This window comes from Phytophthora parasitica, assembly GCF_000247585.1.
Source record: "Phytophthora parasitica INRA-310 unplaced genomic scaffold supercont2.18, whole genome shotgun sequence".
In the NCBI taxonomy this organism is placed as follows: Eukaryota; Oomycota; class Peronosporomycetes; order Peronosporales; family Peronosporaceae; genus Phytophthora; species Phytophthora nicotianae.
The window spans coordinates 39,440-63,154 of record NW_008649004.1 but is presented as its reverse complement, the minus strand read 5'-3'; the positions used below and the strand labels follow the sequence as shown (position 1 = coordinate 63,154).

General features: G+C 48.4%; 10 protein-coding genes across 11 annotated transcripts; 2 read left to right on the top strand and 8 right to left on the bottom strand.

Annotated features, from left to right (window-relative positions):
- Nucleotides 1–5,746: 5,746 nt before the first annotated feature.
- Nucleotides 5,747–8,233, bottom strand: PPTG_09377. Of its 2 annotated transcripts, XM_008904377.1 has the most exons (2): nucleotides 6,949–8,233; nucleotides 5,747–6,858 (listed from the first exon to the last, which is right to left on the bottom strand). In XM_008904377.1, exons 1-2 carry the CDS (start codon nucleotides 8,153–8,155, stop codon nucleotides 5,840–5,842), a joined length of 2,226 nt encoding a protein of 741 aa, XP_008902625.1. In that variant the 5' UTR covers nucleotides 8,156–8,233; the 3' UTR covers nucleotides 5,747–5,839. The 2 variants fall into 2 exon arrangements, with proteins under 2 accessions (XP_008902625.1, XP_008902624.1); XM_008904376.1 differs by having other exon boundaries at nucleotides 5,747–8,233.
- Nucleotides 8,234–8,851: 618 nt separating this feature from the next.
- Nucleotides 8,852–10,035, bottom strand: PPTG_09376 (hypothetical protein). Its single transcript, XM_008904375.1, has one exon. It carries the CDS (start codon nucleotides 9,960–9,962, stop codon nucleotides 9,039–9,041), a length of 924 nt encoding a protein of 307 aa, XP_008902623.1. The 5' UTR covers nucleotides 9,963–10,035; the 3' UTR covers nucleotides 8,852–9,038.
- A 63-nt stretch (nucleotides 10,036–10,098) lies between these two features.
- PPTG_09375 (hypothetical protein) lies at nucleotides 10,099–11,736 on the bottom strand. The gene has a single exon (XM_008904374.1). It carries the CDS (start codon nucleotides 11,394–11,396, stop codon nucleotides 10,152–10,154), a length of 1,245 nt encoding a protein of 414 aa, XP_008902622.1. The 5' UTR covers nucleotides 11,397–11,736; the 3' UTR covers nucleotides 10,099–10,151.
- Nucleotides 11,737–13,302: 1,566 nt separating this feature from the next.
- PPTG_09374 (hypothetical protein) lies at nucleotides 13,303–13,668 on the top strand (the record flags this gene model as incomplete). The annotated part of the gene is made up of 1 exon (XM_008904373.1): nucleotides 13,303–13,668. The coding sequence occupies one exon, from the start codon at nucleotides 13,303–13,305 to the stop codon at nucleotides 13,666–13,668; it is 366 nt and encodes a 121-aa protein (XP_008902621.1).
- Nucleotides 13,669–14,148: 480 nt separating this feature from the next.
- PPTG_22512 (hypothetical protein) lies at nucleotides 14,149–14,754 on the bottom strand (the record flags this gene model as incomplete). The annotated part of the gene is made up of 2 exons (XM_008904755.1): nucleotides 14,149–14,201; nucleotides 14,280–14,754. The coding sequence occupies 2 exons, from the start codon at nucleotides 14,752–14,754 to the stop codon at nucleotides 14,149–14,151; spliced, it is 528 nt and encodes a 175-aa protein (XP_008903003.1).
- A 1,252-nt stretch (nucleotides 14,755–16,006) lies between these two features.
- Nucleotides 16,007–16,153, bottom strand: PPTG_22511 (hypothetical protein; the record flags this gene model as incomplete). Its single annotated transcript, XM_008904754.1, has 1 exon — nucleotides 16,007–16,153. One exon carries the CDS (start codon nucleotides 16,151–16,153, stop codon nucleotides 16,007–16,009), a length of 147 nt encoding a protein of 48 aa, XP_008903002.1.
- Nucleotides 16,154–17,178: 1,025 nt separating this feature from the next.
- PPTG_09373 (hypothetical protein) lies at nucleotides 17,179–18,642 on the top strand (the record flags this gene model as incomplete). The annotated part of the gene is made up of 4 exons (XM_008904372.1): nucleotides 17,179–17,728; nucleotides 17,793–17,902; nucleotides 18,010–18,159; nucleotides 18,304–18,642. The coding sequence occupies 4 exons, from the start codon at nucleotides 17,179–17,181 to the stop codon at nucleotides 18,640–18,642; spliced, it is 1,149 nt and encodes a 382-aa protein (XP_008902620.1).
- Nucleotides 18,643–21,319: 2,677 nt separating this feature from the next.
- Nucleotides 21,320–21,932, bottom strand: PPTG_09372 (hypothetical protein; the record flags this gene model as incomplete). Its single annotated transcript, XM_008904371.1, has 1 exon — nucleotides 21,320–21,932. The coding sequence occupies one exon, from the start codon at nucleotides 21,930–21,932 to the stop codon at nucleotides 21,477–21,479; it is 456 nt and encodes a 151-aa protein (XP_008902619.1). The 3' UTR covers nucleotides 21,320–21,476.
- Nucleotides 21,933–22,049: 117 nt separating this feature from the next.
- PPTG_09371 (hypothetical protein) lies at nucleotides 22,050–22,445 on the bottom strand (the record flags this gene model as incomplete). The annotated part of the gene is made up of 1 exon (XM_008904370.1): nucleotides 22,050–22,445. One exon carries the CDS (start codon nucleotides 22,443–22,445, stop codon nucleotides 22,050–22,052), a length of 396 nt encoding a protein of 131 aa, XP_008902618.1.
- A 285-nt stretch (nucleotides 22,446–22,730) lies between these two features.
- Nucleotides 22,731–23,318, bottom strand: PPTG_09370 (hypothetical protein). Its single transcript, XM_008904369.1, has one exon. The coding sequence runs from the start codon at nucleotides 23,146–23,148 to the stop codon at nucleotides 22,804–22,806; it is 345 nt and encodes a 114-aa protein (XP_008902617.1). The 5' UTR covers nucleotides 23,149–23,318; the 3' UTR covers nucleotides 22,731–22,803.
- Nucleotides 23,319–23,715: the final 397 nt, after the last annotated feature.

Below are 23,715 nucleotides of genomic sequence, written 5' to 3'. Positions count from 1 at the left end.
ACTGATCCAGCACTAAGAGTGATGTACCTGAATCGGGATGGTGTACAGCTCGAGTTGGCCAAACGCGATGGTCACTATTGGCTCCGGGTACAGCGCAGAGTACCGGATAGCACAGATATGTGCATGGTGACAAGTGCGCAGCGACAATCTTCGTTGATGCACTGGCACATGAAGTTCGCTCACTTACATGCGCAAGCATTGAAACAGATGGTGCTGAAGGACATGGCAGAAGGCATGAAGTCGCTGACGCTAAAGGATTTTGACGAACCGTTAAACCGCATCGCGTGTACTATAGCAAAGCAGAAACGCAGGTCGTACAAACGTCACAACAAGCGAAGCAACGTGTGCTTTGAGCGTCTAATGTCTGATGTTTGCTATGTCGGTGTGGAGACAACCGGTGGCAACAGGTACTTCCAACTTGTCCAGGATGAAGCCTCCAGGTACAAGTGGTGCTATCTACTCCGGCACAAGAGTGAGGCGGCACAGAATGTAATGAATCTAATTCTAGAACTGGAAAAGGAGCACAACATCAAGCGATTCTCGTGTGACCAGGGCAAGGAGTTTGTCAACAAGCGGTTGAAGACCTTTCTGGCCGAGAATGGAGTGAAGCTGCTGACGACTAACGCCTACACGCCGGAGGAAAACAGCCTGGTGGAGAAACTCAACGGCAACTTGCTCAACAAGGTCCGTGCTATCCGCGAAAGCACTGGGCTTCCGTCGTCATTATGGGGGGAAATACTGATGTATGTCGTGGAGGTAGACAATATGAGCCCGACAAAGGCCTTGACTGGAGTAACACCCTATGAGAAGCTTACAGGAACCAAACCTGATGTGGGGAATCTTCGGGTATGCGGCTGCGTTGCGTTTGCGCACGTCCCCAAGAAACTCAGGCACAGCAAATTGAGCGCTAAGGCAACCCCGACGTTGTTTCTTGGCTATGCGAGCACCTCGCTGGGATACAGGTTGCTGGACCTAAAGACAGGAGATCTTATCGAGCGACGGGATGTTTCATTTCGGGAAGACATCACGGTGGATAGCACTTATGTGAGCAAGATATTAGCTCGACGTTACAGAGGCGGTCATGCTGAGCTCCCAGATCGTATTCCCTACGTTCATCTGCCTGTCAATGCAGTACTGGACTCTGTACATGTTCCTGAGAGGCTTTCGGTCAGTGATGACGCTGGCAGTGCAGGCAGTGCATTGGGCAAAGGCGATGTTGCTTCAGGTAGGAAACGGCGTCGTGAAGACTCAAGTGACAGCAGTGGAGATGATGTTGATTTCAGTGGGAGTCTTGTCGCTGCAGATAATGCTGACGATAGTGGGAGCTCCGCTGGAAATTATTCTCCCGATAGTTACGGGTATCCAAGCATTTTTGGTGGAAGCTCTTCTTCAGGCCCCTCGTCAGCTTCAAGTTCTGGTGCGAACTCGGCTGTTGCATCCCCAAGCTCAGGTAGCAGCAGCGCTAGTGGCACAGCAGCAGGTTCACCGTCATTAGCGAGTCATACACCATCAGTCGCTAGACCGACGAACCACGGTCGAGTGGTGACGAGAGCCCCGCGTATACCAACTCGGCGATCAAGTCGTGTTAGACGACCACCTCCTCGATTTGATCCGTCTACATGGGTAATGGCATGCACAGTGATGCAGTGCATGCTCATCTGTGTTGTCAGTGAACTGTTGAACCCCACTACTGTTCGACAGGCCCTAGCATCTGAGCACGCAGCGGAATGGCAGGCTGCCCTGGATGTGGAGTACAACAGCTTGATGAAAAATGTGACTTGGGAACTTGTGCCTCGCCCCAAGTCTACTAAGAAGAAGCGGATTAATATCCTCACGTCTGTCTGGGTTCTTGTCGTGAAGCGAGATGAAAAGGGCGCGATACAACGGTTTAAGGCTCGACTTGCTGTACGTGGATTTCTCCAGAAATATGGTATCGACTACTTGACAACATACTCACCGGTAGTGCGGATCGAGTCTGTCCGACTTGTTCTAATCATCGCACTAATGCAAGGTCTCGACTGCAGGCACGTCGACTTCGTTACTGCATTTCTGAATGGAGAACTGGCAGATGTGGATATTTACATGGAGCAACCGCAGGGATACCATGACGGCACTGATCGTGTGTGCCATCTCCTCAAAGGACTCTATGGACTCAAACAGGCGTCCAAGATTTGGAACGACACACTACACGCTTACTTGGTGGAGCTTCAATTTACGCAATGCGTCTTCGATGCAGGTGTCTATTATCGCAAAGGTCTACACGGCATGGTCTACCTAACGGTTTATGTGGATGATATCGTGATTGCAGCAATGACCCCGGACATCGACTTAGTAATTCAGCAACTCAGTACCCAGTTTGAAGTTAAAGATTTGGGCCGCGTCAAACACCTTCTCGGTATGGAGATCAACTTTCAGCCTGGTGTTATCCTGTGTCTTTCACAGACAGCTTACGTCGAAAGAATGGCAGCTCGGTTCGGCATGGAGCTTGCAAGAACAGTTCGCTCACCGCAAATGCACAATGAACGGATGCCCTCAGTTGAGAAAGACAAGAACAAGATCAATGATGAATCCCTTCCCTACCGAGAAATAGTCGGGTCGCTGCAGTATGTGGTGGCTTGCACACGTCCAGATATGGCTAATACAGTTCGCTGCCTCGGCAAATACAACGGAGCCTACACCCGCGAGAATTTCACTATGGCAAAACGCGCTATTCGGTATCTTGTCGGCACGAAGAGTCTGGGTTTGGTGTATCGACCGGTTGATGCAATGGCGATACTCAATGGATTTGCGGATGCTGACCACGCGATGTGCGCAGACACTAGTCGCTCCAATACCGGCTTCGTGCTGCAGCTTAGTGGTTGTGCGTGGATGTGGAAGAGTAAGCAGCAAGGAAGAGTGACAACTAATACTTGCGCTTCGGAGCTTGTTGCGGCGTGCGACTGTGTCGACAACCTCGTTTGGGCAAGACAGCTTTTGAAGGAGCTGCTGGTGGACCTCGATGTATCAACCGTGTACTGTGATAATCAGAGTGCCCTTCAAGTAATCGCGAACCGTGGCAACAGCAAGAAAGTACAGCGATTTGCCAAGGAAGCTCGCATGGTTGCCGAGTTCGTTGATGAAGGTGTGGTGCAATTGGAGTATGTATCAACTGCTGAAAACCTGGCCGACATCTTCACTAAAGCGCTGGGCCCGCAGCGTTTCGAATACCTGCGTGATAAGTTGAGTTTGGAGAACGTCATGACTGCATGGAACAACGTGCAGCTCCATAGTGAGTATCAGTGATTTGCGTGGATAATCGCAGGATTGCCGATTTTGATTTGCATGGGCGATTTGGAGTTCCGATCAACCATGGACATGGGATGCAGCAAGTGGTGAAGCTTGTGGTACTGTACTGTCTCATTGCGTGTGCGTCGTGAAAGCAATTGTATTTTGCGGAGACGACCATGGACGTGTATGTGCTGTGTGAGTTGTGTCTTTGATAAGCTACTGTGGTGAAAGCTGGGAGGCGGTAACACTTCATGGTGGCAAGCGCGGTAACATATTTGCTTCGGGACTGGGTTGTCCTGAAGAATATGGCGTGAGCTTTTGAAGTGGTCTCTGGTATCCTTTTGCGGTGACATGGTAGTGAGAAGACTGGTATCGCTCTACAAGGCAGACACTGGAGTGAGGATTTACACCTCCTTTGCAGCAGAGCAGCGTGAAGTGGGAGTATGAGAATCTCTCTCGTTGGTGTCAACCACACCACCTGATTCTGGCGGTCACTTTGCTCTGCGGGGATGAGGCCTGTGTTAGGCTGTGTTTTTGGCTGGACATCTACTGTTGGTCGCCTACATGCACTCTGTGGAATGTTGAAGGAATCCACAACACCCAGTTTGGATGGCTATCCAAACTGGAGCCACTTCCAGGAACGTGCAGTGTGGCCAGTAGAGTAAGTTCACGGGGGTTTTGTAGCCATAGGCTTTCCTCCTTTTCACAGACACAGAAGCTCGAAGGAGCTTAACATGAATCACTTTGCAATTTACTTGCTACAACTCAAACACTCGTCTTCTGCTATTCAGCTCTCGACTCGCTCAAACTCTAAGTGCTCAAGAGCGCTGGCCCTTCCTACACTCAACACGCTCTTAGATCGTATTCGTGCAGTAACGTGGAAGGCGAGCGCCGATGAACAAGCAGGTGGTCGGCCAGCAAAGAGACCACGCACCTAACTTGATCCTACGAGACTTTGGCGTTTTACGTAGCGGGATGATTGAATGAAGCTTGAACCAGAGGATGGCAAAGACCAATTTAAGATGATCGCAAAGAAGCAGAAATGGATCGAGGATTCACAAAATTATCTGGCTCAACACTAGAAATATGCGTAATATCTACTAGGAATGAAGATGATGAGAAGTGAAACTCCAAAAAAAAAATGTTTTGATCGAGCTGGCGGATAGTCACGCTAGCCGACATGCATTAATCCCAAAGCTAACAAATAGGGCCACAAACATGAACAAAAAGAGACTTAGTGCTTTGGATTGGATGCTTGACTTGGATGACTTAATATTTTGAAACATAGGCATTTGGGTTATACATTTTCCGTATCCGATGACTGCAGGCCCTTTTGCTATCAACAGCGCGCTATTTAAGCAATTATTACAATGTTTGGTACAGTGGCCTTCTATTTTGATTTTATGGCTTTAATTACTGCAAGTATGCAATCCTTTTTTCGATCTGGTGTCGAAGTCGAAGGTATAAAATACCTTATGCTGTCGTTTCAGATTAGTCAGGAATCGGGGATGGTTCAGTGCTGTCCAAACCACTTCGTTGTGAAAAAGATGATCAATGGCAGCCTGAACAACGTATCGATTGGCTTAGATGTCTGGATATTCGACGTGGAGAAAGGGATCCCAAGTATTCAAGACTCACTTGGCGTCCTAAATGCACTGGGATATTGCTGCCGTTAGCTTGGCCGCAAGACTCTTTATCTGTAACATTGATAAACGCGTCTAGAGTATATTTTTCGATGCGCCTTGTAAGATCGCAACTTTCTGTCTCCTTTTCCTGGATTTACCACTACTGTCGATTTCAACCAAAACTACTTTGAAAATATACCCGAGATTTTTTTTACCGAGATTTCAAGGATGACAAGTGGCTTGTTGGTGGCGAAGGAAGACCGGATGGTGTTCCTAATCTGGTCGGAGCTGCGTGCACCAAGATAAGTGAAATGTTGGCCTCGGTTGATGAGGAAGCTGGGGAATATTCATTCTGTGGCGCAGCGGATACTCTCCCAGTCGTGTCTGGAAAATTTACCAACGCAGAGGGAAACACCAATCTCCAACTTGCACCAGAATATGCTGAAACGTTGATCGCGAAAGTGAAAGATCTCCTTTCGGTCACTACATGAACACGAGAAGGGACGATAGTGTCCGGGAGAGTTAGCAGCTACAGGCAGATTAGGTGGAGATAAGATACCCAATGTGACAAGGGTAACGGAGAAAGTGACGGAGACTATCGCTACTCGTTTGGGTTGCCAGGGTGTTCCCCTGAAATGTTGTTGTACACATTGCTCGTGTACGGCTTCAAAAATGCCACGAGAACATGAGCAACATGCTCTTTTATTCGGACTTTGTCCGACGTTGTATTCTAGCTAACTATTAGATTAGATTTGAAGTTCTGGCCGTCAACCATCTAATGGCAAAAAGCGTAACCACTGAATCAATGAGTCACGTCCGACATAGGCAAAATATACTCCTTTAATGAATTGCATAGCTCGTTTCAAGTAAGTAAATACGCCACGAAAAACGTTATTGTTTTTTTTTAACATTAAAATGACGAATTCCCTTGTCAAACTCGTCATACATCAGTAACTTTCGTGCAGACGAAACAACTCTGCTTTGAATTTAGCCAGCTTCCTCTGGGCGTCCTCGAACCACTCCCGCGTTTTTGTGATCGCCACAAAAGGAATCCTGTCTTCGCCAACTTCGGTCCTAAATGAACATTCTTTCAGATCCTCGAGAATTGTCTTCGCATACCTTTTCGCTTCATATAACCCAATAAACTCCCTTAGCTCGCCGCCATACATTATTATCCCTTTAACCGTCGTAGATTCTTCCGGACCTCGTAGAAATGGCTCAATTTCTTTTTGGTCTTCTCCCTCGGCGTAGGGCATTCTCCACGAAAAAACCTTATCAACCTTATCCAGTCTCTGAATCTCTCCCTTCAACCATTCCATTCGCTTTCCAGCGATCATTTGAAGCGCTTTAAACTGCTCACTTGATCGATCGTAGTCGCTAGTATAGTGCAAACACACCTCCACAAATGGTCCAAGCTCACGTGGATCCCTCTTTTGAATTTTGGTTGTCACCATTTCAAAATTTTGGTCGTCACCGGATCGAACGACTTGCCACAAGACTTCAACCGCTTCACTAAATCTTATGGCATACTCGGCTTTTGCCATAGCCGCGGTGATCGTAGCTGTCTTGGCAAATCCGCCATCCAAGTGGCTGGCCACAAGCAGCAGCAGTTCCGTATCCGAAACACCCTTCGTATCGTATCTGTGTTGTTGGAACAAGGCTAGCAATGTATCGCCAATGTCATCCCACGCAAAAGTACGCACAATGTTGGCTATGACGGGGACTAGTGTTGTGTTCTCTGCCAAACCACCCAGGTTTGGACAAAAATTGGTAATAAACATCTTTGCCAGCTCCACATCTTTAGTATCCACCAGTAGCTCGAAGAAAGAGCGACAGAATCGGAGTGAAGCCTTCGGCATATATCCAAGCGCATTCACTTTTCCCCACCTATCCTTGGTGGTGGTAATGGTGAGAAGATCGCGAAGACATACAGCTCCAACAGGTCTCTGTCGAAGTAACTCTTCCACTGCGATCTCCGCAGACACAAATATCGTCATATACATCAGATGCTGATTAGCAGGCCACGCAACAATCGCAAATCTCGAGTATTTCGTACGTTTGACTGGTCCATCATTACCAGTGTAGGCGTCTTCAGAATCTCCATAAGATTTCCACATTTGGAGCAGCGATTCACGTCCAGGATTCAAAAAGTTGAATTTCAAGGAAGATTCGATATGTCCCAAGCTTTCCCCTGTTGTGTTGTACCAATGAAGGGCTTCCTGGTAGCCACAGCGGTCCCAACCATACTCATCAAGCCAGGCATCGACCTTGACCACGAGCTTTGCAATGAAGAACCGAAGTTTCTTATCACTTAACACGAAATTGTTCGCTTCTTCAAGCATACGAAATCGCGCACAATCGATTCCTTTCAGAGCTGCAGTACCCATCTCCCCAATACTCTTCTTAGTATACTCGTGCGATAGCAATAGAGCAAAATGTTCATTTTCTGGTCCCATACTATTGATCACATTGGCGAGCTTATCCGTCATCGTCACATTTGGGTCTCGTTTCACGTGGCTCAACGACTTCGGAAGACAAATCGAATACACCAACACAAGACGATAGCCTATCGTCACTTCCTCCAGAGCATGTTCAGCATCCGAATAGTGCACGGCGTAGTGTGGGAAATAGGCTGCAGTACCGTCAGCTTTGCCGAAATCGTGGCGGTGCTCCACTTGTCCGTTTCGATACACGATCAAGTCTCCTCCTTCGTGAGTACTCGGAGGTTGAACAACCAGCGTCGCAATCATGCCGTCTTCTTTCTCCGTATCTTGATGTTTCAGGAAGTGGCCTCCCTCTCCGTACACGAGCAGCTTGTAGAGAACACCGCGCAATGCAACACCCTTGTAACCCAAACACGTAGCGATCGTCTTCGTCAATTTGTCCAACCCTTCTTGCCATAATGGGTTTCTGAACTCCACTTGATCAGGCTGCAGTTGCCAACTCTTCCGGACGTTCTCATCCATCTTCGTGTCCATGTTGTGTCCGAAAGGAGACTTTTCACATCTCGAAATCAACTTCTCTGCGTGGTCTGGAGCAAGTGGGAACGGAATTATCCCAACGTCGTTGACAAATAGTCCAGAGATGACTGGGAGAGTATGAGCTAGACCACCGAACGAATACTCTCCTGCATGTTCGTCAGCTGAGGCCAGAATTTCACTAATCTTGACACAAGCTGCTCCTGTCGGAGAGGGTACAACATCCGGCCCTCCTTGTCCACCAAAAGGCCACTTGCCATCCTTGAAATCTCGTCTGAAAGACATTTTGGAATTTTAACCCAAGAAAGCGTCGTTATGCTTACGAAGAAAAAGTAGAAGTGGCGTTAGAAAGATGGAAAATCTGGAAACAAACGTGAAAATTGAGTCATTTTGTGTATGTTAGGTATTATTATTGCTTCCAATTCACCATTAAACTTCAATCGAGTGCTCAGAAGCGTAGTTTCTAGAAGGCGTAAAGTTGGCGTAGGCGTCCCACTGATAAATTCATCACAACTGGACAACGCTGAGTGTCACACTCAAATCGATTTTTTAATTACATCCTCAATGCAGCCGCAGAATTCGTCTCCTGGTTAGTTGATGATATTCCTGGGATAAGTGCTGCAGAGCAGCTTGCAGGCGATTAATTCGTTATTCTTCGATTTTTGTCTTGAAATTTTGTATTCATAAACGTCCGTCACGCTTTCACGTCCTTTCACGTCCTTCATTTTTGTACCTCCACTCTTGCGCAGCGCTAGTCAATTTTCTCATGCGTTTCTAGGATATTATACTATGGTCTCTTTCACTCAATATTACTTTGTACCTTAGCTCCCCAGCATGAATCCGTACATGAAGTTAAGCAAAAAACAAATCTATATTAGTGGTTGACTTGCAATTATAAGCTGGTTTCGTAGCCTCGTTTCGTTAGTCACTCAGCTCGCATAACGAAACGTAAAATTATCTTATCTGTAATGAACAATCACGTGGATGTTGAAAACTACGTAGTATTATAGCAAAATTGTTTTGCTAACATGATAATCCAGGTACCTATGTGCAGCACCCAGAACAGATGCGGGCATTAATGGGTCGTTCGGTAGAATGAACCTCGAGAGAGCGAGAACCCCAGTATTTCAAGCAAGACTGGCAAAGGAGTAGCATCAGCACGTGAGTTTCACACATGATCGTTCGACATGTAGTTTCTATAAGGCATCGAGTTGCCGTAGGTGCCACCCATTTGGCCATACCCGCTGACTGGTTCATTTGAGTAGCTTGGGTAATTTCTCTCTCCTCCAGACCGGCCATACTCTTCAGAACCCTGATAACGCTGCGAATCCGAGCCACGGGGGTAGCTTCTATCGTCAAAGTTTCTTTCGCCACCAGACGGATAGTACTCTGCAGGATTTTGATACTGTCCACTGGCATAGTTTCCACCTTGGTAGTTCCTGTCGTCATAGCTCAGCGCTTCTCTCTCGATCTGGTAATACGAACTACTGTTTTCAACTCCAGGCGTGTTAAGTGGCGGCGATTGGGTGTAACTCGGTCGCGTTTCAGAGCTATCGACAGCGCCGCGTCGACTCCAATACTCCTGATAAGTCTCGTACTTGCTTGAGCTACTGGGGTTCTCGCTCTCGAGGTTCATTCTACCGAACGACCCATTAATGTTCGCTTCGGTACTGGGTGGAATGCCTTGCTGCACAACAACTGGTGGGTTTTGCGATCCTTTCAGTCGCTCCTTCTCGCTGTCCGAACTGGAACTGGAGCTACTAGAGCTCGATCGGGATCTCGACTCAGCGGGCTTGCTAACCGGGTTTTCTTTCGGCTTTTCGCCTTGTTTCGCGAGGAAATCCTCGGCCGCCTCCTTCGCTTTGTCGATTATGGACTTGTCCTTCTTCTCCACGTATCCAGGCTGGTGTTTCTCCTCCTCTCTCTTGGCCACCTGCTTCTGGGCATACTCGACCGCCTTCTCCTTCACCTGGTACTTCTCAACGGCACCCATGGCCTTGGTGAAGATCGAGTCGCTGTCCTTCTTGTCGTCCTTCTTGCTCGAGTCACTGCCACCCGATAAGGCCTCCTTTGCCTTGTTGAAGAAATCCATCGTCGGTCCTACGTGGCAAAAAGTGAAATGGCAAATCCATGATGTCTCATGTGGCACGGCCAGGACATCGTGGGTGAATTTCCTGATGGATGGCACAAAATGCACAACGGATTATTCGGAATATTCCATCAACAACAGCTAAAAATCAAGTTACGAATGAAATTTACGATGAAATTTATCGGAAACGATTCAGTAGTTTTCATAGTTGTGGGTCCTAGTCGAGGTGACCACTTCTCTCGAGTAGGTCACGCGATTCTGCGTCATGTCCATGCTGCTTTCATTATACCCACCGCTTGGTCCAGTGGCTGGGTAGTTTCTGCCGTCGTAGCAGGCATCATCATCACCTGATCGGCGCGAATACTCTCTTGACGAGCTGTAGCTGTAGCTGTCGCTGTCGCTGTCGCTCTCGCCCGAATACGTCGAGGTGTCATAGCGACTCGCAGTATCCCGGTTGGAGTTGTCGAAACGAGTCGAGTAGGAGGACGATCCGTACGTGTTGTTCTCGATAAAGCGATCGGGATCATTTCGCGCGTATCGTGGATACTCGTCCGTATCACGGTCGGACCGTTCGAAACGGGATGAGCTTTCCAGGGACAGATTATTGAACGCTTCACAGCTAGCGTCATCTTGTCCGTCCATGCCGCGATAGCTCGAAATGCTCTCTTGTCTCGAGTTAAATTCGAGACTCGTACCCGTTCTACTGGGGTAGCTAACATCTTCTTCGACACGGGACGAGTAGGAGGAAGATCCAGCAGTATTGTTGCAGAAAGCGGAGGTATTATTCCTCTCATAGCTTGAATACCCCTCAAGTTGAGAATCGGTATTGGTATTGTTGTCATTCCGATCGTACGGCGAGCGATACACCGAGCTTGTGGTGTAACTATCAATCTCCTCGACGTGCGAATAGCTCGGATCGATGTTCGAGTTCGAGTCGTAGGAGTTGACCGCCGTAAGTGTTTCATGCGGGTAAGAGGACGACACCTCAACGGTGCGTCGTTCATATACGGCAGAACCATCGCGCGATTCCTCAGTGTAACGATCTTCGACGTAGTCGTTGCCGTTGTTCACGATAGGATACCTTGGTTTGTTGTAATCACTCGAGTCGCCCGCGCTAATAACACTTGTGGTAGTCTCGACGATCACAGTCGATCGGCTACTTGCTTTTTCACTCTCGTCATCCGAACTCGAGCTGGAACTCGAGCTGGAGCTTGAACTAGAGCTTGAGCTGGATCTGGATCTGGACCGAGGAGACCCCTGTTCGGCGATGAAGTCCTCTGCAGCTTCCACGGCTTTCCTCACGATTGACTTGTGCTTCGGGACGTATCCAGGTTGGTCCTCTTCCTCTTCACGTCTGGCGACTTGATCTTGAGCAAACTCAATAGCTTTATCGCTAAAGCTCTCGGCGGTATCCATCATCTTAGTTAAGAGCGGCATATTCTACGAAGTTGTATGAGTGAAAAGACTTTGGGGCGGTTGGCTGCAAGAAAACAAATGACCAAAGGAATCGCTGAGTGGGGCGCTCGAGGCACTGGTGAGTGAGGTCGTGTGTCTCGTGCACCACGCACGCGCGTGGGTAAACTCTAGATGTGCTGAACGGGGGAAGTGACGAGTGTACGACACGATATCAGGTCTAACAACTGATGCAGTATATGTATCATGCCCGCTCGGACAGTGCAAACGCTCCTGGGTGTGCTTGTATCGCGACGGACCTTATGACTACTGCTTTTAAGAAGAATGAAGAGGTAGTGACACATGTACTAATTCGCATGTGTCTTGAAAACAAGATAAATATTGAGGCGGGAGGTTGACTGAGGCAAGTGAACCGCAGCATTGTCACAGTTGTGACCAGGTTGTCACCGCCAACTTGTCACAAGTGTAGGGAAAAGACTTTAAAAAAAATTGTAGAATCGGAACATGGAATCGGTAACTTACATACGTCACTTATTCATGTTTTTATATGACCACACTTCAACTTCATGTTGAGCACTGTGAGCGAATATATGTTAGTTACCAGAAAAAATAGTTTTTTTACATGTACAAAAACTCTGGATAAAAATATAAAAAAAAACATGAATAAATGACGTATGTACTGTAAGTTACCGATTCCATGTTCCGATTCTACAATTTTTTTAAAGTCTTTTCCTTACAATTTCTTTTTAACACAGCACATCCTGCGCAACCAGGCGGGATTCCGGGGGTGTGCACAATGTCATCAGATTGTTGCATTTTGTCAATTTTTATTGGCCAATCGCCAAAAATGGAACAGAAAGAAGCCATTTCACGCGTTTAAGTACGAATTAACCACTCTTAAGTACGAAAAAGCGTTTTTATTACTGGCCCTAACTCGAAAACTACGAGTGTTCATAGCCCTACACATTGTGCTCTTCTGGCGTTTTGTCGACGTGTTCCCTGAGTTCCGCCGGTACTTGAGAAACGAAATCGGTCTTTGTAAAGCCAGGCATCTCATCTATAAAATATACCCAAACCCTTACGTATCTATCCAATCAATGATCACCTGGTCGTGCGCTGATTCGACTCCATTCAGTTTCGATTGAATCAGTGAGGCGAGGACGGCGGCGAGGACTGATCGGCAACGACGGCGGTGAGGACGGCAACTGCTGTCTTATCTGCAGCTGCCTCTCTGGCTGCCACCTCCCTTAAATACATGTGTAGCTCAACGGAAGAGCCCCGTTAACGGATGGTAGAGGTCCAATTCCTCTCACAGGCAAACTCCTTGGTTGCCGCTAGATATAGGGATATACAGTGCGGTAATGGCGGATGACAATGCCTGTTGTAAGAAGCCGGTGATCAAGTAGTACCCGTGGCATAGGTGGACGCAGCTGCATTGCGTCCCGAAATCAACGATGAGTGCAGCTAGCGAAAGGTAAGTTCATATTTGAATTTTCGATGGAGATAACAATACCCTTGCCGAATACTCTAAATTGTCGTTTGTTCATTAAGAATGGCAACCCTTACGCATCTTGTCGTAACAAAGTGCCTCCTTCTCCAACATTTGTCTTTAATGTAGCAGAAGGCTATCGGGTTCTTCGCGCAAAAGTCGAAGAGCATTTCGACAACAAGATCCCTGGCCAGTGGTGCGCTAATAACGAAATTTACTTCAAGCCGACCAACAACGCGTATCAGAAGGACTTTCAGGTGCTTTGCAGTGACAGTAGTGCTTTGCAAGTCCAGCTGGCACAAGGCAAGACTGCGTAACGGTGGACAAGCGGGCTTCGTCTTAGAGCTGTATGTATACGTGCCAAAGCCAGTTGAGGCTACAACAGCACTTCGTAGGGCGACGGCTGCGCGTATTCGAGAACAAATGCCCCGCGTTGCTAAAATGTTGTGGGAGCAAGGGATAACTGCAGGTCCAGCTACCCAGAACTACATGGCGGTCACGCAGGCAAGGCTTCCACTGGTAGTGCCTAACAACACGACGTTTCAGCAGCTCCAGCACGTGGACACACAACAGGCAGCAATTGACTCTGCAATGCAAGAAGGCCAACAGCTAGCGACTACAGAGTACCATCTTGTGCGCGTCAAGATACAAGGCGTCCCAGTCGCAATGGAAGTGAACATCAGCGATATCCGATCTGCACTAGGGCTCCCTGACTACAGTTTGCGCCCACCATTTAGAGAGCCCCCAGCCGTTTCCACACCTGCTCCTGCTGGCAACATGGATGACAGTGATTATTTGGATAGCTAACGGCAACGCTGACAACGTAAAAACAATGACAGCTACTTCTCTTTTATATTCAATGCATTACGTCTATAACCACAGTGGCTGTACAGATTCTCACCGACTTCTTCCTTTGACGTACATTGCAACTCGTAGTACGGCTAATCGGTCCTCCCGAAATGCCATATTCACGTGGCGTTAAATCTAACGCTTCAACAAGGAGAATCCAACTTCAATTAGATTAACGTCGGGTGAGTAGGGAGGCAGGAAAAAGAGTAGAGCACCGGTCTCGTGGATCATTTCTTGAAGTTCCTTGTACATTTGAATTTTTGCATTGTCCATCACTACAATGAACCGTGGTAGTGGCCACCGATTGAGGAAGAGAAGTATCGTGGTTTTGAAAACTTCGTGAAAGCTTGAACGCGTAAAGGTTCTTCCACATCACCCCACGAAACAAAAACTTGCACGTCCATTGCCACCAGAATCGATACGCGTTTGCTGGAAGCGTTACATGTGCCGGTGTATATCTTGCAGACCAACCATAATGACGTAGAGCAGATCTAAAGCAGATAAAAAAAATAACTCTAAAATAACTCTGAAGAATAAAACAACTTAACAGTTGCAGCTTGCAAACTTACCTTCTGTCCTTTGATGTTTCGTCGACGAAGACGAGTTGATCAGGGTCGCTGTAGAAAGGATTAAGACGGCTAACATAATCTCGCCTTTCGCGTGGAACACTCTCTCTCGCGCGCGCTTTGTTAGAACTTTTCTTGTCAATTTGAGGTCGAATCGAAGGGCTCTGCAGATTGTCGCGTCGGATACGCCAATTGAGTCCCGGTAGCGCTTGCGTAATTCGTAGCGTAGCTCTTCAAAGTAGAAGCACGGATGCGCATTCACGTACGTTTGTACGAACGCACACACATCACGAGGCCACCTAGACGATTTCGCCTTGGTGTTTGCTTTAAGAACATTGCCTGTCGTTCGTAAATGTTTATACCATCGATCGAGGCTACGATGCGAGAGACCTAGAACACTTGCAACCGTAGTGGTATCGATCGAGTAAACGTACATGAGAACTATACCTCCTAAGCGAATATCTAGTGAGTAGGTCATCTTAAACTCCGACGTCGTGGTAAATCTCCGAATGCCCAACAATTTCCAGCCATTCGGACAATCGCTCGTTGACTGGTAGTTTTTCTGTGCGATCAAAGCCTGTCGTCGGGGTTGTTCTATTCTCTCTGTGATTGGCCAGATTGTGGCCGTGTTGATAATATTTAGGTCAATTTGCAGTCTTGAAGATATAGTACAACACTCGGAACCTAACCGTTCTCATTAAAATGGCACTTTTTCAAGTCTGATTCGCCAAAAGCCTTGAAAGGCACAATACCACCACTATTCTTAGCATATTGTCATGTATATGTTTGCAGCGCTGCTAAAACATACTCATAATGGGAGTCACTCGGACGCCTGGGCGCGTGCCCAACACTGAACGTACGGCCCTCCTTGGAGTGTTCGCTGTGCCTTATAGAATTATTGGGTGAATCGGCGGCTTAGGGGCAGCACATACGGGACCATTTGCTCCCCAAAGTCCGGTGGCGACACCGATTTACGCTGGATTATGGGGCTATCGCTCAACATGCCCTCCTCCTACGCGGCATCACCGACTCACTAATCCTGTGATCTAGCAGCAGCCTATCACACCGATGCTACTTCGACGATTTTACGGTCCGGTTGACATTCGCTAGCCCAAGCATCAGTTACTGTGGGGAGGCTTACTGCTGGCTTAGTTTGTCTTGCTGAGACAGAGTATTTGTACATCAGGAGCAAGTATCACAAGTTTGTACTGTAGCTTGGTGGCATACGACTAGTGGAGCAAGAGTGTGATCCCGTTCGGCCCCAACATGCAAACGTAGTCGGCATTCTACTCAGAAGAGCGAAAAATAATCAGTTTGGTAGAGAAGAATATCGATTTCAACACATCACTTTGGATTCGGTTCTCTGCCCGGTTCGGGATGCGCAATGGATTAAGAAGAGGTAAAAGAAACCAGGCACGCGGGCTGACGAGCCTACTCTCAAGCTGCAGCATTCAAGGTTGCTGTCAGCACATCTCAGCCGTTTGGATCCGACCGCAGCGGATGGTGATTTAGCATCAACGTGCGCATATGTCTCACGATAATGACATCACGCATTGAGGCGACTTCGGTAATTACGCGTTCTATCTTGAATAAGACGTGGGTGGGTGGGGGTGGGGGGTCGCAACGAGAGCCTTCAGAGCATGCCTTGCTACAGTAGTGCTTGCACAAGCACATTTTGCAGCCTCCTTTGGCGGGGATGAGCTCATCCAGTTCAACAAACGTGGTTGCGCTCAGGGCCATACGACCTGCCCGGACGATTCATCCTTCTTGGTCTCGTTAATCTTGGGCTTGACCTTATCTTTGCAAAGTGAAGCTATAGGGCAGGCGTTGTGGTTTGAATTTATAACGTTTGACGTCAATTCCTTAAACCGCTCCATGCTAGACTTTATACATGACGATAACCTGGAAAAATAGTTGAAGCCATTGCTAGAGGCAAGCTACTTGGCGTATTTGATTTAAAAAAAAATTGTTTGAAATCCAGCCCCGCCAGAAGTGTAAAAGATCCGTTTGTCAACACTTGGGGGGGGGGGGGGGGTAATCATCAAACGTGGCAAATTGACGACCAAATGATTTTTATTGTATAATACAATCAGGTCTATAGCGCTCGTTCACGAAAGGGTTAACATGTACTGTGCATTTTAGTTAATTTTGCAAAACGGAGCTGGCTTACAATGACTTTTGCGAAATGCTTGGAACGGAATGGATGTCAGATAGTGGGCCACCTTGGAAGTGCTAAACGGCACTACATCTCCATTTGCCGGTGCAGATTTGTTCGCGGTATGACTTGACAATCAGCAAGGTTCCTATAGTCGGAATGTCTGTGTGACCGATTTAGCCTATTTGCACTTGCTGGTGGTTGTAGATAAGAACTATACGCGATTCCAACACTATTTGCCGTAACATCGAGGTTGTTATGAGCAGTATCTCTTTGCGCTTGTTGGAGAATCCATCGTCTGCGGGAGACTTTTCTTGCACGATGTTACTGACTTCGATTATTCTTAACCTCTATTTCGTTTTTGGCACCCCGGGACATAGAGCGCCTTATCTCTTCGCATCTTCTATAATGTATAAACACATCACGGATTTTGCGTTAAAAACGACATAACTGGTAAATCACGCAGAACCGAGGTTTTACACACAGAAAATGCGACAACACATACAATGTGGGTGATACACATCAATGTCACAGTACACCACACAATATATACGTGTGGCACAATTGCATTGGCCAAAACATATCAAACTCGTGTGTCTACACACCACTTAATATTAGCGAATCACAACCTTTACTTTGACAGTTGCTGAACCAATCACAGTCGTTTATATCCTAGCAAGAATCTTTTTTCATACAGAAAAAGCACTGAAATCTGAACTCCCATCCCCCTCGTCTCCCACCTCGAAGATGCCCATGACGACCAAGTGGACGACTGTCTGTAGCGACATGGCTCGAGAGGACTCCCAACTGCTCATGGAAGACATAAAGGTGTTCATCATCGTCAAGAGTCAGCTGGTTCCATGCGTGTGTGCGCTGACCAAGCCACACAAGATGCGGTACCAACTGTTAAGATGTTCCTCGGAAACATGCAAGGCAGCAGCACCGTATAACGCGTGCCTATGGAAGGGGAAGGTTTTCACGTGTCAAGGACTTAGCCGCGTGACGATAATGGAGGCTGGTGCTCATGAGACGCTGGTAAAGGAGCCCCAAAAGGTCAAGTTGACTCCACGGCTGAAGGATTACGGTCGTGAAATGGTGACGCAAGGCCTCAAACCCTCTCGAATTCACAATGGACTTACTGAGTCGGAGTTGCCGACGCTGCGTCAGGTGCAATGGTTCGTCAGCAGCTATTCGAAGAAGAACCTCCACCGCAATGACGACTATGCCGAAATCCTGAGCCAAATCGATCAGCTGGCGTATGGTCCGACCGTCTCGGACACGAACCCATTTTCGTTTGGTTGGAAACGTGACGACCGCGGCAAACCAGATGGGGGGGCGGCTCTGACGAAAAACCATTTTAGTTGGGCTGACAACTAAACGTCTTTTACTGAATGCGGCTCGCGACCCGGAGTCGTTCGTTTTCCGCATGGATGTCACCTTCAAGTTGAATCAAGTCGGGTATCCTGTCATCGTGCGTGGGATCTCTGACAAATGTCGCTCATTTCACCTCATGGCACTTTCCATTACGTCGCAACGCTTGGAGGACATTTACGTGACGGTGCTGACTGAACTGCACAGGGTTTTTGCTTCAGTGTTGAGTGGCATCAACTGGTGGTCAAGTCCGTCATGGCCGATGCTGAAGCTGCTCAACAGAACGCAGTGGTACGCGTCTTTGGTGCGGATTGCGAATTCGTGTACTTGATGTGCTTCTATCACCTGCTGGCCAAAGTTCGCTAAAAACTGAAGAGTGTACCTGATCGATTACGTGACCAGGTGATGGCGGACGTTTACGACCTGCGTTTTGCGGCTAGCCAAGATGTCTATGACGAACAAGTGAAAACGATTCTAACGAGTTGATCGGACGAAGAGCAGATGGTATGGTTCCGAGGCTATTTCGAACGCACGTTTAACCGTTTGATCAAGCGTGACTACACACTGCGGACCAAACATAAGATCGGGACGCTGATCCAGTTGCTGGCAGATTGTTGCGCACATCAGTCAGTGACTCCAAGAATCTTCAAGGAATCCCCTGAGTCCCCTGAGGCCACCCAGCAGTTAAATGCAAGGCTTAAGGATTTTCGCCGCCGCGATCTTCTTGTGGACATGACTCCGATCCGATCCAGTATCGAGTTCCTACTTGTTTTCCCCAACCCAGACGTGGTTACGTGGCTGCGAGCGTGTTTACCTCCCGGAGCTCAGGCGCAGTCGTGAGGTGGGTCCAGTATCGGCGCAGATGGGAGTTAATTACGTGCAAATGGAAGTGGCTGGGCAGCCTGAGGGTGGCTGGAACGTGGATTTGAGTACGAATTCATGTGGATGCAAGTACTACTTCAAGTTTGCTGTCTGCATTCATGTGCTTTTTGCTCTGCAGAAAAGAGCTACACAGGCTTGGACGGTAAACGGACTCTAGTTAATCGATCTGTGTCCAGGAAACGTCGCCGCTCTAGTACTACCAGTGCCCGAGTTCCTGCTGGTCGCCCATTGGCAAATCGACATGCATTAAATATGGAATGAAAACCGGTAGCTACATGTACAGTCGTTTCTTGCTAAAGAAAGAAAATCGAATTTCCTGTCTATTTTTCTCTGATTAATAATAAATTCACGTTCAACTTCAATTTTATCTGTGCTCAATTTGCTTTTCATTCTTCTTATCACTTCCACCATGGCAAGCCGCCCCAGCACCGACACTGCCCTACCTACTGCCTTCCCAGCCTTCTTTAAGTGGTGCCAAGCACACCTTCGCGCCCGCGGTTGGGGGCGCCACGATGAAGCTGCGGCTCGTTACCTGAGAACATGGGTTCATGTTCAACAAGGTAATGCCTCAACCGCAGAGGCAATCAAGCGGCTGCTGGATGCTGTGCCCAAATCTCGCATCACTAAGTCCCGCCTCATTGAGGCAGCTGCTTTGGGGGACGACGCTGGTGAGGCGGGATGGGTCCTACCACTGGTACCGACCTGCGGGGGCTACCTACGTATCAAATGCGGACCATCCTGGCGGATCGTCGAATCAATGGTCGCGTTCAATTCCTAACCTCCTGGGAGCCGGCGGTGAACCTCCATTCAAACAAAATACGCATGTACAGAAGACGCCAACGGCACCGAGTGGAGCGCGCCTATGTGGAAGCTGAAGCTACACAAGAATAAACAAGTATCAACAGGCTCAAGAAAGCATTTATTTTTTTCATAAGTAATAAAAACGCTTGTTCCTGTTGCACCTCTTGTCGTTCGTCTAAGCTTCAACCGTTGAACCGCACAGCAACAGATGACCGTTGGAGAGGCGTCACAGTCCTAACCACTCAAGACCCGAGCCACCTTCCGGTCTTCTCGGGCCGTGTTGGTGATGTATGCGAACGCCTTACTCGTCTTCGTCGTGTCCCACGTTCCGCGATCAAAGATCCACTGTGCAGCGAGGTGGTCGTCGCCGTTTGCGTGCTGGGCCCCACCGCGGCGAAAGGAGCGCGACATGAGCTCGGCGGTGACACCTGCAGGCTCAGCCACGTCCTGTTTACGTGGCAGTACATGGTGTTTTCTCCTCGCCTCGTGGCCTCGTCCTGCTTCTCCCTCTTGGCTGGCGCGGTGGCTGCCGTGCTCGTTTCAGTAGCTTGTGTGCATACCGTTGCCGCCGGATCAGTAGCTGGGGTTGGTAGCGAAGCAGTCGGGGCGACAGCAACTTCCAGAGCTTGGGGTTCGCCTACCAGCAAGTCGTGCAGTGGGCGCCCTTATTCAATAGGGTCTTCGATTCTTGGAGTCATCTCTTGCTGCATCGTCTGCGCCACCACCAGAGAGAAGGGGATAGGCCAAGAAGTCACCATTTGTCCGGAAAGAGCGTCGGTCCCTGCTCTTAGGCAGTCTTCGCCCGCAGCAACTTCAGGTAGAATACCCCCGTCAGCTGATACTGACACGAGTTGTTCCATCACGTAGGCCGGATCGGAAGATCTCCCAAAGCAATGCCACATCAAGCAGGTCAGGGTGACGTCTTGGTAGTCGAAATTCACACGTGCTGTACTACACACGTAGCGTATTGAACTACGTAACTCACCTTTTGTACAGAGTGGGGCCATATTGGTGAGGTCTCTATTTTTACGTTTTAAACAGTGTTTTCTAGCGTTTTCCCTTGCTTTTTGCTTTAGCAAGATCAACTCTGTAGCCACTTGCAAGTGAGGATACTTGTCGAATAACCAAAGTTTGACGTTTCTGTAGTATGAAATCGCTGTGTTACGAGCTAACTTACCTGTCTTATCTTCTTGAGTTCCGAGATAGTAGCCGAATCGATCCATCGTAGCGGCAAGCCGTTTGCCAGAAGGGTCCATGGTAATACTTGCCTGAACAAAATCTATGCTGACACCCTCATCGTGCTGTGCCCGTTTGGTGTTCGTAGGGACGAACGCAGTGAGGCTCATGGTGTCTCGTCTGTTGTGGGCTCTTGTTTTTTTTTAGTTAGTGACGACTGGCTGTCAACATTCCTCCTCTCCATGTGACCTAGGTTAGGATCACGCCTAATTGTCTGAATGACAAAAATATTCTTAACATAAAATTTTTGTCTCGATTGCAGTATTCTGGCATACATATTTTGTCCAAACTTCCGACAAATATTTTTCTGAAGTTGTAGGACGTTTTCAATTCGCTAAAATACACAGAGAAATAGATCTATTAGAGATCGGATTGGCTAATATTAGTTGTGGTCGATCACAACATATCCAATCATTGTCGAGCCTTTAGTCACCTACTATTGTCCCATCCTTCCACTTTTTGGACATTCCAAGTTGGAATTTCCAACTCATTCCACCAAATGCAGACCTTTAGGCTACCTATTCTACCATCTACTAGGTACTATGTAAACGCGTTAACCGTAACTACGATGAACGCGCTGCATCTAACACTTCGTGGTGTGCTTACTGACCCTCAAGACTTTTCCACGCAACAAAAGTGACGTGACCAAAATCCTTTCTAACCTGTAATAAGGGCTACCTTGTCGCTACATTATTAATCGCCTCCTGTCATATGCTATGTTTGCGTAGTCGACGTCGAAATAGCCATCCGCAACTTTAGTCGTAATTGTCTGTCGACGCGTAGCTTCCATAGTTCTGGTTGCCACCGGACATCTCCACGCCGCTGGAGCGGCCAGCGTGACTCGCGCTCCCATGCATTCCACGAGATCCGTGTACACCTCTGCCCATGTCTCCCGTCTCGTCGTCACCAATGCTAGCTCCAGTAACCCCACCTGAATAGCTCGAGTAGGTTCCACCATTATCGTCGTCGTTATCTCCGCTTCTGCTCGAGTCACCCGTCGCGCTTCTTTCGCCCGGTGGTCCACTGCGACTCGATTCCTTCGAATAGCGGGTGGGTCCTCCATGACGAGAAGCGTAGGATGTCAACGTATTTGGGTCATTTTGTTGACGATCATCCAAATCGTCCTTCGAGGCACCTGTGTCACGCGAATAACTCTTGGTCCCGACGTCAGGTTCGCCACTAGCATCCGACGAACGGTATGCCGAGCTCATGTTTGTCCCAGTCCAGTTGAGAACTTTTAGACTATTGCTTTAACTGTAAGATCTCGTTAGGTATCGAATGAAAAGAACTCAATTCAAAGATGTCCAATTCTACGCACGACACAACATCTAGTGCTTGTGGGTGTACTGGCCCATAGCCTCTTTAGCCTTGTCCAAGAAAGACTCGTCCTCTTTCTTCTTGTGCGAATCGCCGTGGCCTGTGTACTTCTCCACAGCATCTTTCGCCTTGTCAAGGAAAGATTCGTCTTCCTTCTTCTTGTGTGAATCTCCGTGGCCAGTGACCTTACTCACAGCATCCTTGGCCTTGTCCAAAATGGACTCGTCTTCGTGGTACTTCTTCTTGATAAACCCGTGGTCCTCCGCGTAGTCCCTGGCGGCATGCTTCATGTACATCTTCTCGGCCTCGTGCTTCATGTGGTGCAGCTTGGACTCGTCCTTGTGCGAGTCTCCGTGGCCCGTGTACTTCTCCGCCGCCTCTTTCGCCTTGTTCAGCATCGAGTCCATCGATGAGGAAGTTCTGTAGTCCAAAGTGCTTGTTGCTCGGCAAGATCGAAAGTGAGATGAAAGTATCCGCTACCATTAAACAAGACACCCATACCGAGCGAGCGCTGCGTATCTGACAGCCCCTCGGTACGAGAAATCAGCCACGTGCCGATCTCAGTTCGGCTGGATCTTCCGAAGGTTCACGCCACCTGAATATTGCCACTATATCCATGCAAATAATCAACAGCTATACCACCTCGGTATAGTTTGAAGGTTACCTGCTGCTGGCAAGATTCGGATGGAGTTAAGACATGAAACAATATCCTGTTGGTTCAAAGTACATGTTTTGAATAGGCTGTTAACCCGTAACTGTCTTGTTCTAGTGTTTCTTGGAGAGAAATCCCTTGGCCTTGCCGAACAGATCGTCCATCTGATTGTCTTTCTTGTGTTCGGTGTGCTGGGCCTTGGGCTGTCCCTGCTTGGCAAGGAAGTCTTCAGCGGCTTCCACGGCCTTGTCGACTGTCGACTTGTCCTTCGCGACGTACCCAGGTTGGTGTTTCTCGGTCTCTCGCTTGGCCACACGCTTCTGCGCGAACTCGGAAGCCTTCTCTTTGGCGTGGTACTTCTCAGCGGCGTCCATGGCCTTGTTGAAGATCGAGTCGCTCTTCTTGCTCTTGTCCTTGTGGCTGGAATCGCCGCCAGAGAATTTGTTGAGGAAGTCCATGCTGGTCAATCGATTAAGCGCTTCAAGGCGAAAGGAGAAATGAAAGCGGCGTAATATACAGCAATAGCGAGTGGCAAATCCAGATGGATGCGTCTGAGTGGATACTTCGACCGACTAAGCCACATCGGATGGCTACATGCATCCCATGCCTAGCAACTTCAAGAAACTCAATCACTGCTAACATGTAGTCTACATTGTAGAACAGCAAAGACTTCGTTCAAAGGTTGTTACGTGGACAGAGTATTGCCGTAACACACTTACTGCATCGGCTCGCCTCGGTAGCGGAAGTTGTTGGGGTTGAGCTGCAGCCTTCGCGCGGTTGTCCAAAGCCCACTTGGGCATGGCACTAGTCGCTCTGGTGCTGCCCTGTTTGCTCGACGTGTGGCTTGCTGACTTACCCGGCCTTTGCCGCTTGAATGTTGTCGCCCACCACTTGCGGCCTTGACACCTTCGCCAATCGAGCGCTGGAGCCCCCCTTCGATCCCGAGCCTCCGCTTTTAGGCCCAGCGGCGGCGGCCGCCTTTGCCCATTATCTTGTTCTTGTTCTGATCCTCGGCTTAACTGAGG

Bases quoted from the DNA above. Each gene is read 5' to 3' on its own strand.
- PPTG_09370 (XM_008904369.1), bottom strand. From the start codon at position 23,148: ATGGACTTCCTCAACAAATTCTCTGGCGGCGATTCCAGCCACAAGGAC.
- PPTG_09376 (XM_008904375.1), bottom strand. From the start codon at position 9,962: ATGGATTTCTTCAACAAGGCAAAGGAGGCCTTATCGGGTGGCAGTGAC.
- PPTG_09377 (XM_008904376.1), bottom strand. From the start codon at position 8,155: ATGTCTTTCAGACGAGATTTCAAGGATGGCAAGTGGCCTTTTGGTGGA.
- PPTG_09375 (XM_008904374.1), bottom strand. From the start codon at position 11,396: ATGCCGCTCTTAACTAAGATGATGGATACCGCCGAGAGCTTTAGCGAT.